The sequence below is a fragment of the Manihot esculenta genome, chromosome 7 (genome assembly GCF_001659605.2).
Source record: "Manihot esculenta cultivar AM560-2 chromosome 7, M.esculenta_v8, whole genome shotgun sequence".
NCBI classification, from domain to species: Eukaryota; Viridiplantae; Streptophyta; class Magnoliopsida; order Malpighiales; family Euphorbiaceae; genus Manihot; species Manihot esculenta.
Genome location: NC_035167.2, coordinates 31,861,597 through 31,877,732, shown reverse-complemented (window position 1 = coordinate 31,877,732; position 16,136 = coordinate 31,861,597). Strand labels below are relative to the sequence as shown.

The 16,136-nt window shown below is 33.5% G+C and overlaps 2 protein-coding genes across 2 annotated transcripts; both read left to right on the top strand.

Annotated features, from left to right (window-relative positions):
* The first annotated feature begins 3,543 nt into the window (after positions 1-3,543).
* Positions 3,544-4,021, top strand: LOC122724007 (pentatricopeptide repeat-containing protein At2g34400-like). Its single transcript, XM_043958166.1, has 2 exons — positions 3,544-3,564; positions 3,719-4,021. Exons 1-2 carry the CDS (start codon positions 3,544-3,546, stop codon positions 4,019-4,021), a joined length of 324 nt encoding a protein of 107 aa, XP_043814101.1.
* An 826-nt stretch (positions 4,022-4,847) lies between these two features.
* Positions 4,848-16,103, top strand: LOC110619396. Its single transcript, XM_021762817.2, has 11 exons — positions 4,848-5,175; positions 6,958-7,069; positions 7,996-8,946; positions 9,043-9,167; positions 9,410-9,574; positions 9,708-10,674; positions 11,382-11,870; positions 11,959-12,284; positions 13,018-13,116; positions 13,209-13,331; positions 13,900-16,103. Exons 1-11 carry the CDS (start codon positions 5,047-5,049, stop codon positions 15,679-15,681), a joined length of 5,268 nt encoding a protein of 1,755 aa, XP_021618509.1. The 5' UTR covers positions 4,848-5,046; the 3' UTR covers positions 15,682-16,103.
* The last annotated feature ends 33 nt before the right edge of the window (positions 16,104-16,136 follow it).

Genomic DNA, 16,136 nt, shown 5'->3' with positions numbered 1-16,136 from the left:
ACATACTGTGTATACAGGTTGTGCATGGAAAGAGCTTGTGGTAAAGAGATAGAATATAATGAGATAATGTCTAGAGTTGTGCTTTGCCTATAGTATGTTTTATCCCTTGTATATGCATGTATCCTGTTTTTAGGTTCTTGATGAGAAATGAGTCAAACCAGGCTTACTAAATGTCGTGTTTCGAAAACCAAGTGAATTATAACTGTGAGGGAAGACAGGGATTACTTCGTTTGACCCAAGACCAGTGCGGAGGAAAGACCAGGTTTGATTCCTGTGATCCATAGAGAGGCCAATAGAGAAGACCAGGTTTGATTCCTGTGACTCTATGGTAGCCAAGGTAACTTATGATATGCTGACCTTTACAGAGTGGGTTCTATGACACAGCGCATAGTGCATGGAGGTTACTTGGTAACGTGTCACTGGTGTATTACAGATAGCCCTAAGGGCTATTTCAGATTAGTATATCTGAGTGGTTTTTAAGTTAAGTCTGGTAGTCTTTCAGAAAAGTTTTCCAGTTGTTGGATCATGTATGGGATTGAGCAGGTACCCTGAGTTCAGTAACAGGCTTGCTACGGGTCTAGGCGGCCTTAAGCCGATCTGGATCCTAGCGCCGAGCAGTTTGGAGCCGTTACAGAGGGGTATCGGTGTCCGGGCTGTTACAATAAACCTCTTGTAAAACTCTATTTTCTGGATCTCGGATCATCATAACGTGTAAAATTTAATATTTAAAATTTGTTTTTTTATATATAATATTTTCATTTAGAATTTCTAATTATTATTACGTGACATGTTCGATGTAGAAAAAAATTTCACATATTGATTTTAAAGTTTAGCTACAAATTGCACTTTAAAAATATTAATCCTTTATTTTTTACTATTAAACTATTTGAATTAAAATGTAAAAACATATAAGCTTTTAGCCTTTATTGTTAGATTAACCTTTTTAATATTGAAGATTGTTTTAAGTTGGCCTACCTCAATTGTTAAAACATAATATTCTGCATTATCTAAATTTTAATTAAAATTATTGGATAATGGTTTTACTTTTTCAATGATTAGTTTTCTTAACATGTCTAACAAGGGTATAAACAAATTGAATTGAATTCAACGTTTATGTTTAATTTGTTAAAAAATTTTAAATTTGAATTTTACTTTTTAAAGTTAAATGTTAATAAGTTGAAGTTTAATTCGATTGGCAAATGAGTTAATATGAAATGAGTTTTTATTGAGTATAATTTTAAATAATTTATGAGTAATTTATCTATAATTATAATAAAATTTAGTTTAAAATTAATAAATTTTAAATTAAATAATTTTATTTAAACAGGAATATAAACTAGTTAGCTTACCAACTTATAGAAAATAAATTCTTAAATTTTAATGATCAAAATATTTATAAGTTTTAAAAGTACAATTAAATTATATATAATTAAATTTTAAAAAACTCATATTTAATTGATGAAAATTCATTCAGACTTTAGGAGATAGTTCGCTTATTAACAAAGCTATCAGTTTTAACAAAGCAAACTCACGTCATTTACTAAATAAATTTAAAAATTTAGTTTGAATTTCATTTATTTAGAAGTCGAGTTCAGTCGATTATCGTAGCGAATCTTAAATAATTTATAAATATATTGAATCATTTATACTCACATTATTTATATTTGCTATATATATCATATATAGGGTAAATTAAAACGAAAATTATCAAAAGTTTTTTCTTAAACTCACGTCCGCTCAACAAGAAGGGAGAAAAACCCTCTCACAATTGAATTGAAGGTCTTTTATAATTGGGTCTACTAACTTGTGTTCGACAATCAAACCTTGATATTTTGAGAAATAATTTTTTTAAATATATTTTAAAATACTTAAAATTTATTTTTATGAAAAAAATTTATTTTACTCTTTTAAAGTGTCTAGTTTAAAAATTCCGAATTCCGAATTTGAAAACAAACAGAACTCAGGAGTTTTAACAAAGTGAATAATATAGAGTTCAAACTCACGTCATTTACTAAATGATTAAATTTTAATTTGAACTTTATTTGTTTAGAAGTTAGTTCAGTTCAGTCGAGATTATTCTGGCGAATTTTAAATAGTTCATAAATAGATTGAATTATACATTCACATTATTTATATTTGCTATATATATTATATATAGGGTAAATTAAATGAAAATCATCAAGAGTTTTTTCTTAAATTCATCTATGCTTGAAAAGAAAAGTGAAAAACTCATCTCACAATCCGATTGAAAATACATTACAAAAAATTGATATAACACTTTTGATACTACTATTTTATACTAATTTCTATTCATCTTATTTTTGAAAAATCTCATGTTAAAAAAATTATATTTTAATCCCTCTAAAATTTTAGAACCCTAACACAAGTACAGGAGTTTGTACGGATTATATTCAAGGAAGAATACATAATTTTAAAGGAAACATTTGTTAAGGGTATAAATAGCTGAATTTATAAAATATAATAACTAAAATATTATTAACGATAAACTTAAGGGACCAAAGAATAATTTTTTGTCACTTCGATTTAAAAAAACAATTAGGAAAAAATTAAAACAAATAGATTTAAAACATAGCTTTTAAAGGAGTGTTAAACCCGCTCCAGACTAAAAATTATTATATACCACTTGAATATTTACCAAATCCAATTATCATTTTCCATAAAATACATGAAGCCAGTTAAATTTATATTTTAATTAATAATATATGTAAAAATATTTTATTGATAATTTTATTTAAAAATTTTAGTACTTATATATAATACTAAATTTTCTACTTTCCAAATGAGAATATGTAAACGAGTTTTATAAATATTATTATAAAATATATATCTCATATTTAATTAATTATTGGTATAAATAATTTCATAAAATAAATATTTAGTATATAAAATATGAACCTATTTGGATAGGAAAAAAAGTTAAAAGAAAAGAAAAATTGAGAGAAAAATAATTCTATTTTTCATTTTGAATGAAAGGAAAGTAAGAAGAAATAAAATATTAGAAGAAAAATAAATTTTATAATTGACTCTTATTTTTCTCTTTAAATTGGAGGGAAAATGAGAAGAAAAGTTTTTAAATTATAAATATATCTTTGTTTTTTAAGATCTTAGATTAAATTGTAATTTTAATATTTAAAAGGGATATTGGCATTAAAAATCAAAATCTTTTAATGTTTTGTGTTTTAATACAATTTTTTTTTTACATAATAATTCAAATTTTAAAAACGTTTTGCAATTTTATCTAAATTTAAATTCGAGATAAGTGAATATGTGTCCTTAGATAACATGATATATTTTATACTTTTTAAAATAATTTCTAGTGGGATCCATAAGACATGTAAGATTAACCTTCATCTCTTCCTTTTTTTTTAACTCCTGCAAACAAGCTCATCAACAAACTCTTGTTTTTAGTTTTAAATCTAACCTCTTTGTTTCATCTGCTTTAGTTGATATATACTTAAAATATTATTGATTAAGTGATGTTAGAGTTCTGTTCGATAAAATTTCTCAAAGAAGTACTGTTATATGAATATCGATGATTACAGGGTATGTTCAAAATGACAATATCCACAAAGCGTTATTGCTTTAGGATATGTCTAAAATGATAATATTCACGAAGCGTGCTATGTTATTATGAATTCAGTTGCTATGGCTTATGTTTTATTTACTTTTTCTCATTTCTGGGAAATGAGTCATTGAGGGAGTTCATGGATATGCGGTAAAGAGGGGATTAGATAAAGATTTGAGAGTTGAAAATACTTTATTGGATGCATATGCGAAATGTGATGAAGTGGGTATGTCTAGGAATGTGTCTGAGGAGATAGGTGAGAGGGATTCAGTTTCTTGGAATTCTATGATTGCTGTGTATGCTCAGAATGGGTTATCCAGCGAGGTTTCATGTCTTTCACTTGATGATAAAGGATGGCGAAGTCAAATACAATGCAGTGACATTGTCCACTTTGTTGTTACCTTATGCACATTCAACAGCCTAAGTCCTTTGTAAATCTCATAAAAAAGTATTAAAAAAATATAAAGTATGTCACGTTATCCAACAAAATACGTTCACCCATCCTAAATTTAAATTTGAATAAAATTATAAAATAATTTTAAAATTTAAATTATTATGCTAAAGAAAAAAAAATTAAAATACAAAATACAAAAATATTTAAAATTTTAATGTCAATACCCAATTTGAAAAATAACTAATTTCTTATATTATATTCCACATATCCAAACACACTAATAAAAAGTTTATTTTCCATTTTAATCGCTGCCTTCTTTTATTTTTCTTTTATTATTTTCATTTTTCTATCCAAACATTATTATTAGAGGCAAGTAAAAATTTTTCCACACCCACTCGGTTTATAATTATAAAGAAATAATTAATAATTTTATTTGCTATAATAGGAAGGCAATACAAAAAATATTATGTGAGATTATCGATTTTTTATTTTAAAATATATAATTTAATTTTATTAAAATAATATTTTATAATATTATATTATAAATAAATAAAGAGAATTTATAAATTTTATATTTATATAAAAAATAATACTTTAATATAAAATTAAATTATAAATTTTAAAATAAACCATTAATATTAGGATGAATCACAGATTTTGAGTGAAAAATGGTTAAATGGCTTTTTTTGTATTTTTCAAAAAAATAATTATAATTTTGTGGAGTTCACATACACTGTAAAGGGAAGACTTGCCCTGCAACTGACGCTAAAGACAAGTCGTTGACGAAGGAAAGAATTGAAGATAGGACAGAGCGGGTAATAGAAATACGATGACATAATAAGGATATTTAAGTAATTTTATGCAACGGCGGCTGAGGTTGATCTCTCACGATTCCTTTTGATTCTTTGCTTTGATTTGCTCAGCGTTTCTTCTCTTCCTTTCGAAATCTCACGGGCTACTACTGACCGTCGATTTCTCTTAGAGAGAGAAACGGAAAGCAAACAAGGAACGAACGCTTCGTCTTCTATTTTTAGAGAGAGAGAGAGAGAGAGAGAGCGAATGAAAAATGGAGAAACCCACCGATGAGGTCAAGAGTACCAAATCTATGTCCTCTAATCCTGAAAACCCTAATCCACCTGAGCGACACACCAAAACCAGAGAAGAAGACGAGCTCTCTTCCTCCACAGACAGCGACGTATTCCTTCTTTAAACCCTATCTTAAGTTCTCACACTCTTTTAGCTTCTGTATCAGTGTTCTGTTTCATTTTTTTTATTTGATTTTTTTTTCTGTAGAATTTGATGTTCATTTTTTTTATAAATGTTTAATTTGGTCTGGTGTCTGTTTGGTTCCTGAGTAAAAAGTGGAAAGAAGGGAGAAAGGAAAAGGAGTTGAGGCTAATTGCCATACTCTGCTCTGTTTCCAGAAAGTGAATTTGACCTCTAGTTAGCCATGGGCCCTCAGTTTTCAGTTTATTATGCAAATTTTAGTTTCACTTTTTCTTATGAATTTAACGTATTAATGCTGAGAAATAAAGTAGAAGTGAGAGAGACAAATTTAGATTGCATTTGTTTTTGAGAATGGGAATTTCCTTCGTTGACCCATCTCCTTGTTTTAGTTTTTTAGTTGAGTTTTATTCTTAAATATAAAAAAGATATATATATTTTTTGTTTTCTCCAGTTTATATTTTAGATTTGTCAATTCGTATCTGCATTTTGATTGGTGTCGCACTCTATGTTTACTATCCAACATTAGCTGCAGAGATGTTATTTCTTTCTTATTGGATTTGATATTCACTTTCTACTGCTCTTATGTGAGTGCATGGTTACTGCATTGTGTGGATGCATCAATATGCTACCTAATTGTATGTTTTACTATGGTTATTGAGTTGCATGTATTCTCTAATTTGGCGCATTTGTGTTTCACTGTCAAGCTATTACTGTAGGTTCAGTAATTGTAATGTGCAGTTATTCACTAATTGTTTTAGTTTGTTTATAAAATAAAATTTTGTGGGTCTGTATTTACTTTGCCCCTCTTAATCATATAAAAAACAACAAAAAAGCATCGGTTATGAATTTAAATTGCTTTTGCGTTCACGGTAATGGTAACAGGTCTATAACGGCTGTGATATATTGGTTTTGCAAAACTCATGAATGAAAAGATGGTTAAAATTATGAGTTTAACTAAGATACCCAATCAAATAATAAGCATTAATACATCAAATAAAGCGTTCAATCCATCATCGTTAGACATTTTTAGTAATAATTAATTTATAACTAAAATAACAATGTCGGTAGCATAGATAGTAAAGAATAATTCTTCATACCCTAAATTTGACAAAAAGAACTTGGCATCCAACATTATTTTCTTTAACTAATAAGTGAAAAAATGACAAAAAGAAAGATAAACAACTCAAATTTTATAAGACAAATGTATAGAATTATAAAGATAGTTGATGATCTTAACTTAAGAGAAAAGAGGTGAGACATTTGTAAATACATAGTTAGCTTTTGATGAGAAAAGTGAGATACAACTGTATAAAACCTCCCAATCTAAGCAAGCAAAAACAAGTTGTTGCCCCCATATGGCTTAAAGAAAAAGGTAATGGACCATTGACGTTACCTAGCGGTAAACAACGGTCGTTATAGGAACAAAATTTTCTTGTCCTTTACATAATGGGCGTAATGGTAACTAGAGTGTCAAACACCTTTACATAATGGCTGTTACACCTTATTTAAAACCATAACTGCAGACTAGTTAGGATCGGGTTTATGAATTCATTTGCCATTTAGCTCTATTAAGTACCAAATCTGCTTTTCTATACAAAGCTTGTAAATCCTTTTAATACCACCTCCTCCACTTTATTTTAGCTTGTCCTACTAATTTAATACGCTTCTATACCAGGGCATATAATTTTCTACGTTGGATATGACTAAACAATCTTAATTAAAACATGCTAAAAAAGTGTTTGTCTCTCAGGAAAATCCTGTTTGCTTGGCTACACAGTCTGCTGGATCAGTTAACCCACTTGCACCTGCAGGGTCTGCTCCTGTTCCTACATTGAGCAAATTCACTGAAGGCATTCAGGCTAGTAAGTTTATCTTGCCTTCTGATGAGAATTTCAGATTCCTCATTCTTCATACTGAGTGTAAAAGAATTCTTGATTCTTTCTGTCTGGATTATATATTTTTAACATCATAGCTTGTGATATTTCATAATGTATTCTGCTTTTACAACTCCTGCTTTGAGCTCTGAGCTGAAGTGATGCCACTGGGCACTGTAAAACCTTGCTTTGTCTTGTTTGAGATTGTAGCCTTGTTGTATATCGAGCAAGTTGCATGGTCAATTGAGCTGGCAAGGGTAAACATAAATTCATATCTGTTTGCTCAGTTATGTGCAAGTTTAGTCCCGCAGCTCTCTCTAACTCTCGCATTCACACACACAGAGATAATTTGGGGAGGGGGATTTGAAGTTTTACCTGTCTCCTTAGAAGAGGGATGATTACCAATTATACAGTTGTGCAGATACATTTTTAGATGTTAATGTCCCAGCAATTAGTTACTTCAGATTGTGAACTTCAAGTGAAATAAGAAAGATATACGCGGTGGAAAAATAATATTATAGATGTAATATATAGAAGGGTATTATTGCTTTAGTTATTTTTGAATTATTCTATTTGCGAATGTCTAATTAATCCAGCTCATTCCTTGGATGCATGTGATAATCTATTTTTGTCAAGTACAAACTCCATTGTGAGTCTTCCAATTTTAAATTTTACTTCCCAGTTTTCATTTCTTGGCTATGTGCTTAGTTTTTACCTCATAATGATTTGATGCATTTCGGACCACCCTATATCCTTATCTTTTCTGTTTTTTTCCCTCACAAATGGAGTTGTTTATGACTTCATTTTGCAGACTTGTAGTGCTAATCAAAATCCATATTTATGTATTTGAATAAAGAGCTGTGATGTATTGCTAATTGGATATATATATTTGGTGGGTTTTACCTGCTGTATAGGGAAGGCTAGTTCTGGCGCAAATCCTGCCAATTCTGTTGATGTTCAGTCTCATACATCCGTACAACCAAATAATGACAAGGGCTTCGAGAAGAATCGGGTGCCATTTAAATTGGCTAATCCTGGATGGCGTGGGCCTCAGGGTGCCAATACTAACCTTGTGATAAGTTTCTCAGATGATGACACAGGAAGTGAATCAGAAGATCACACAGCAGAAAAGGCTTTAGAAATTAAACGGAACACGGCTGGGGTGGATGGGAATCGAAGGCTCCCTTCTCTCGCATCTGAACAATCAAGTAAATTACAACAGATTGCCAGAAATGTAAACAAAGTAATGCCCAAAAAATTCTCTCTTAGTCGCACATTTATCTCACCAACAACAAATATTAATGGTGGAGCACATTCCAGAAGTTCTGCACCCTCATCAATTGATCAGGGATCTCGAGTTAAAAATTTTACTATGCAGAAAAAATTTACAAGCCCAGAACATAGTTTTGATCAAGGCGTGGGTTTGAACAACACCAAACTTCAGGACTTGAGGCAGCAGATTGCACTTCGAGAAAGAGAACTGAAGCTTAAAGCTGCTCATCAGAATAAAGAATCTGCTTCAGTTTCAGGCAGGGACTACACTATTGTGAACCTAGTTGCTGACTCAGTCAGGAAATCTGATGCAATCTCTGCTGATGTTAGACAAGTGGATTCAGATAGGAAGCGCTTGAAAGTCAGTGGGTCTTATTCTACCCAATTAGCGTCAGACAAGAGACAAGAAATAATTGCGGTGAAATCTGTTATGCCATTGAAAGAGCAGGCATTAGAGAACAGTGCTTTGCAGGACAAGAATATGGTTGATCATGGCCAAAAAGGAAGTCCCTCAATAAGGGCAGAGTCAAGTGTTGTTAAATGGCAAAAACAAGATGATAAGCAGGCGGATATTTCATCAGGGAATCTACCTGGTGGGTTGAAAGATGGTGAATCCTTTGTTTGTCATGCCTAAATCCATTCCTGTACCTTAATCTCAAGTTTGTAACAAATATCTTTATGCTTTGCAGGGGCTAACATCAATCATAATTGTCCTCAGACTGACAGGAGCACTGTGCAGGTTGATCCCTGTGTCTTGTTGAACCAAACAGCAACTATGACAAACATGAAGTCAAGTGTGTTGCAAAAGAATATAGTAAGTTAGATAGTTAAAATAAATCGTGTATATGATGCTTTGATTAAAACTCATTGCTTTGTATGTTATCCTATTTGTTACTGTCTAAATTTCACATATTACATTGTTCTTCCTTTGATATCTACATGTTCGGTATCCTTTGGGGACACATCCGATTATAATTACACATTCTTTTGTATATCACACCCTATCCATACGGTCTCTATTTTTTTCTCGATTAATATTTATTGCAACTTTTGTAGAACAGTATTGAGTTGAATCGTCATGTTAATATTGGTGTACATCAGCCACCTTGTTCTGTCTTAAAGACATCAAGTAATGAGCAGCATTTAATGAATGGTTGTGAGTATCGTGGAGGTGTATCCAATGACAGGACAGTGGAATCATCACTGAACAATATTTCTCAGGTGTGTTCCTGTCCCTAGATATCACATTTGAGGCTTCTGGTGTACACTTAAGTTTAGGTCTTCTTATTTCTTCTTCACTCTCTCTGCCTCTTTTTACATTCTAATTTTCTTCCTTGTTGTACATGTTGTGTAGGCATCTTTGAACGATATAGGTCTTTGGAATTATTTAGGTGCTCCTAATGGCTCAGAAAACAACAACGTAGATATGCATTCGTTGGTTGAAATGGAGGAATCATTGGACAAGGAGCTGGAAGAAGCACAAGAGCATAGGCGCATGTGTGAAATTGAAGAAAGAAATGCTCTTAAAGTGTATCGAAAAGCCCAGAGGGCTTTGGTTGAGGCTAATGCTAGATGTACTGAACTTTATCATAAAAGGGAACTATACTCAGCTCAATTTCGATCTTTTGTTTTGAATGATTCCAGTTTGTTATGGTCAACAAGGAAGCATGAACATGTTGGAATTGGTTTGAACCATATGGACAACATGTCTAGAAATCTAGAACTAATTCCACCATCAAGCCATTTTCGGAGGCCCCAATATGATGGGCTTAACCAACCAGGGTATGATTCAGACATCCAATGCGCTAATGGTGCCCCCTTGAAGATGTCATATAGGCATGTCAATGGACAGAATTTGGGTTCTGAACCATGCAGTGAACCAGATGGAAGTACATCAGAGCCTCTGCATCTTAACAGGGAAAATGCTGCAAATGTAGTAAGCTCTCCATCAAATGATCCTAATATTTCAGCAGATGAAGATGAGGAGACATCTCCATTAGATCATGTAACTGCACAGCCCACTTCCAATGAGCAAAGAGAACAAAATTCCTTAGGAAGGCAAAAAAACACTAGTAATCATTCAAACAAAAATTTCTCTGCTGATGGCTCTCAGGATTCTCTAACTCTTGAGGCAACTTTAAGGTCTGAATTATTTGCGCGGCTAGGAAGGAGAGTGTTCCCAAAGAATAATGGTTTATCCAACCTTGGGTCTGCAGAAGAGCTGGGGACTGAAAATGATAATGGAAGTGAAAGAACCCAGACAAGCAATGGCAGCATTCCCTTGTCGGAAGCAGAAAGAAATCAAGAATTTAATCTTGGAGGTAATTTTCTAAGGATAACTCTTATAAATTGTTTCAGTGAATGAAATTGATATTTGTCGTGATCCTGTGTCATTCTAGGTTTAGTCACTGTTATCATCCTGTTACGTTGCAACATCTTTTTGGCACATGTTCATGCTTGTATGCTGCAGAGTCAAACCAACAATAATGTTATGTGTTGGTCCTGCAACTTGTGTTATATGTTGAGGGTAAAGATTATGTTTATTTCTGTTCTTATTATTTAGTTGGTGAATCTTAATGACGAGTGTGTCAAATTAAGTGCTTTCTATGCAGTTGAATCTTGTTTGTCTGTCATTTTAATGTAAGTCACTGGATTAAAAGGTTATGCATGATTCACGCTCACTGTTGGAATCTGAAGATTCATTTATGACAAACTTCATTTCTATGTGCTTGGTCGTTTGGTGCATAGGATGGTGGTGACTTGATTGTGCTATTTCATATGTAGTCCTTTATTCTTAACATATTGCACTAAGATTCATATACATTTGTATGCAACTGGACATTTTTGGTCAATCGCGTAGTTAATAGTTACGGATCATTTATTTAGTTCTTTGAATCCTTTGAATATAGTGCAGTGTCTCATGATGTGTGGTTTGGTCCTTGGTTTGTTATATACTATAAGTTATTGTATTATATATTCTTTTATTCCTTTTTTTTGAAACTTCTAGTGCTTTCGTTCATTAATTTAGGTAATGATCTGCCTGAGAGAGAGGTTTTTGGGGCTACTGTTCAAATCCAGGGTCACAAAAAGAAAGAGAATGAATATTCTGTCAGAGGTCATAAGTCAGCAGCTGTCTTATTTTCACCTACTTCGATTTTAAGGAGTGCACTTGGTCATATGAAAGTTGAGTCTCAATTCAATTCATTGGTTTTACAAAGTAGGAAAAATCAACAAGGTGACACCTGTGATGTTTACAATGTTGCTGGTGGTTGCATCAATTCTGGGGAGTTGAAGCAAAGCCTTCTTTTAGCAAAACCACTGAAGCAGAGTTTTGGGAATACATTTGAAAATGGAGTTGGCTCTTTTACTTGTGATCTTGCAGTTGATCCATTTTGGCCACTATGCATGTACGAGCTCCGTGGGAAATGCAATAACGATCAATGTCCTTGGCAGCACGTGAGGGACTTCTCCAATGAGAATGTGGGCCAGCATGAGCATGATGATTCTGATATTGCTGGTATGAAATATTAATTTTTGGTTAATTTTTTTAACTTTGTTAAAATACTTGGTTGCTGTCCTTGTACTCAATACTATTGCTTGTGCAGGATGTCTGGTTGGATTGGCATTACAGAAAAGGAAATGTAATCGTGCAACAGAACTTCCCAAGTGTCACAGTGCTTTGACTCCCCCAACTTATCTGGTTGGCTTAGATGTTTTGAAAGCTGATCCACATTCATACGAGTCTGTTGTTGCACGGAGATATGGACAATGCTGGCAAAAATCCTTCAGTATCTGCTTAGCTTTATCAAATTTAATTCAAAAAGATTTGCTGGCTGATGAGACGTTTTTGCACGGCAGTGATGGTCGTATTGAGGTTAATGGCAGTTGGGACAAGCAATCATCATTCTTTCAGAGTAGAAACAGCATAGTGGTTTGTTTATTGCTATTTGCTTAACATTATTGGCCTATTATTTGCTGTTTGATTTTCATCTCTTGTTCCATTCGTAGAAGATATTTTATCATATGTTTAGTTTTTAGCAGCCAACCCCTAGTGTCAACCTTCAACTTACTTACATTCCTTGGATGAGAATTTTTTTCCCTTGCTTTTCTGTTGCTAAAGAAACTTATGTCATTAATTTCTAGCTTGTCTAGTATTTGCTTTTCTATGTTGTTTGGGATGGAGTTATTAAAATTCTTGATCAACTATGTGAACCTTCTTGTATCTTATTTATTTCTCCCTCTTTTTTTTAAAGTAGTACTTTTTACCACCACCTTCTTTACATATTAGTCTAATATGCTTAAGTTTACTTGGTCTTTTTTTAAAAAAAGACAATTTCTGGTGTGAAATTAGAGATCGTTGCTACATCCAAGGAATGTAGATCTTAACTCATGTACTTCATTGCATGTAGATCTTAACTCATGCTCCTAATGACAATCTTTCTGATGTGACAACGAGAAAGTTCAGAGATTCAGTGAAGTTAAATCTATTGCTTTGACACATTTACACTTTACCTCAAGATAGATTTTGCTCGCTCTGTTGTGTCCCTTAAAGAGCTCCTCCTGGATAAATGATTTTTTCACTTCATGTTTCCAATGCGTAATTGACTTACATTGTCTAATTCACCATCTCATTTACATTTCCTTTTTGCTAAATGTACATTTAGAATCATCTGAACCAAATGCTACCTGGTGACATGCTATCCCTTGAGAAGGCCCTCCTTATTCTTAGTCAGGAGGTTAATAAACTAGAGGGTATGAAAAAGGTAAGCTTTTTTTTTTTGGCTCGCATTTTAGTTTAATCTCCTACATCATGTTTGGTCTGCTATGGTTGTCCCAATTTTCTTCACTTTTGCAGGCTCTTTCTATACTTTCACGAGCTATTGAGGCTGATCCAAAATCAGAAATTCTGTGGATAACTTACTTGCTTATTTACTATGGCAACTACAAATCCATTGAGGAGGACATGCTCTCCTATGCGGTATGTAAAGGATAAGGGATTAACTTCATGATTTTACATAGTAGTCTATGTTCAGAGATGGTTGGAGCTCTCTTTTGAATTTTTATTATCAATAAGCTACAAAAGAGTAATATGTCTGTGTTTTCCTACAGAAATAATTTAAGCAGAAATGATGAATTGTCCAGGTAGATTTTTAGGGCTTGTTCTATGCCAGTCCAATAGTCGTGTAGTTGTAGCCTTCCAAGTTTTGATGCACAAGCAACTTCGTGATTGGAAAATCTAGGTGGATGATGATTTGTTTTTTTGGGAAATGGCAGCAATATTCCCGGTTTCATTATATAGATTATATGTAGGTTTGCATACCCTTCAGTTTTCATTAAAAAGGTAGATAAGATGTAGGTGCTGGAGGAGGGCGTTTGTTGTTTGTGTGTGGTTTGCTTCAACTTTGCATGCCTGTGTTCATTATTGTTTTAGCAATACAATGCTCTATGCAGTTATCTTGCCCATTTCTAAATATATTCTTTTTCCTTTCTTAATGCAATTGAAATGCAAATTTTTGTATGGAAACCCTTTCCCTCTTGTTCTTCAGGTCAAACACAATGACAGGTCCTATGGACTTTGGCTCATGTATATCAACAGTCGTATGCATCTTGATGACCGTTTAGCTGCATATAATGCTGCCCTCACAGCACTCTGCCGCCACATATCTGCTTGTGAAAGGGATGAAATGTATGCCAGCGCATGCATCTTAGATGTGTTTTTGCAGATGATGAATTGCTTATGTATGTCTGGAAATGTTGAGAAGGCAATTCAGAAGATCTGTGAACTCTTTCCTGTGGCTTCTAATTCGGATCAGCAATCTCATTCTCTGTTACTATCTGATATCCTTGCATGCTTAACAATATCTGACAAGTATATGTTCTGGGTTTGTTGTGTGTACTTGGTTATTTACAGGAAGTTGCCAGAGGCTGTTGTACAAAAATTTGAGTGTGACAAAGGACTCCTTGCAATTGAGTGGCCTCATGCTCACTTGCTGGATGAGGAGAAGATGAGGGCCATTAAACTGGTAGAAATGGCAGTGGATTCTGTTAAATTGTCCGGTGATGCTGAATCACTTGCAAGTGAGGCTGATATTAGATCGGCACGACATTTTGGTCTCTGCCATATTAGATGTGTGGCGGCACTTGATGGCTTAGAATCCTGTGGTAATTTGTTGGAAGAATATCTGAAATTGTACCCGTACAGCTTAGAATTTCTTCTTATATCAGCAAGGATTTGGATGAATGAATTTGATAGTTTTAAGGGGTTTGAGGAAGCCCTTGGGAAGTGGCCTAAGGAAACGCCTGGAATTCATTGCATTTGGAATCAATATATTGAATGTGCCCTCCAAAAGGGAGATGTTGGATTTGTAAAAGAACTTCTTGGCCGTTGGTTCAACTCCTTTTCAGTTCAGTATCATCAACCAGAAAAGCTGGATAATCTATGTACAAATAGCTCAGATGGGTTAATAAGATTGGCTTCAGCATCCAATCCAGATTTTTTGACATCCAATGCTAACCAGATGGATGTGACATTTGGATATCTTAATTTCTCTCTTGCTAAATTGTTGCTTAATGATCATAGTGGGGCCCGCGACGCCATTGATAAAGCATTTAAGGCTGCAGCTCCACCAATTTTCAACCATTGCTTGAGAGAACATGCCACTTTTTTGCTTAACTATGAATTACAGGCGAAGGAGGATGCTTTTGTTAGTGAGCAACTGAATGTATTGAAGGGTTATGCAGACGATGCTCGGGCTCTTGTTTCTGAGCCTTTATCCAGACGATTCATGAATGAAATTGAAAAGCCAAGAGTTCGGCAGCTAATTAGTAACATATTGAGTCCAGTTTCGTCTGATTTCTCTCTAGTTAACATAGTTCTTGAAGTTTGGTATGGGCCATCTCTTTTGCCCCTAACATTTACCCAGCCAAAGGAACTGGTTGATTTCATAGAAGCCATATTGGAGATTGTGCCGTCTAACTATCAATTAGCATTTTCTGCTTGTAAGTTGTTGAGCAGAGGTGAGCATTTTAGTAAACTCGCATCTGGCAGTATGTTATATTGGGCAAGCTCAACCTTGGTCAATGCAATCTTTCGTGCTATCCCAATAGCACCAGAGTATGCTTGGGTTGATGCTGCTGGTGTTTTGGATGGAATTGAGGGTGTCGAGTCGATTACTGAGAGATTTTACAAGAAAACTTTATCCGTTTATCCATTATCCATTAAGCTGTGGAATTGCTATTATAACTTATACAAGAACAGAGGAGATGCTATATCCATAGTAGAAGCTGCAAGAGAAAAAGGTATTGAACTTGAATTTTCTGAAAGATAAAGAGTGAGGTCGGTAGAACGCTCTTCTGCCCGAATTATGTCCGAGGCTTGTTGATAGCAGGGAAGGCCTCAGTCTAAAATAGATGATGCATTGGATTTGCTAAATTCTTGGCTGAGTTGGATATTAAGAGAGCAATTAAACATTAAGATGTTTTTGAGATTGAAACTAGGTACTACAGAAATTCACAGTATAGGAACAATGACAGAGCAGGTTTCAGCTTTTCTTAGGTGAAGTGGGTTGCTTAAGGTGAGATTTTGCCCCTTTGTTGCAGCCGCATCATTTGGTGACTATATTTGTTACAGTACTTCTCATTTTATTATTATTTTTTAAACAAATTGTAATTACAGAAATTTTGTAGCATAAAACTAATTGTTATAGTTGAAATGAATACAAGTTGCGTCAAGTTTCTGCTCGCTTCCTCACACTTGGTTCTCAAGAATGTGTGTTAATGATTC

Excerpts from the sequence above, each read along its gene's own strand:
- LOC122724007 (XM_043958166.1), top strand. The coding sequence starts at position 3,544 with ATGAATATCGATGATTACAGG. Across the intron at positions 3,565-3,718 it reads TGAATATCGATGATTACAGG|GGAGTTCATGGATATGCGGT; the intron begins GTATGTTCAAAA and ends TGAGTCATTGAG.
- LOC110619396 (XM_021762817.2), top strand. The coding sequence starts at position 5,047 with ATGGAGAAACCCACCGATGAGGTCAAGAGTACCAAATCTATGTCCTCT. Across the intron at positions 7,070-7,995 it reads CACTGAAGGCATTCAGGCTA|GGAAGGCTAGTTCTGGCGCA; the intron begins GTAAGTTTATCT and ends CCTGCTGTATAG. Across the intron at positions 10,675-11,381 it reads TCAAGAATTTAATCTTGGAG|GTAATGATCTGCCTGAGAGA; the intron begins GTAATTTTCTAA and ends TCATTAATTTAG.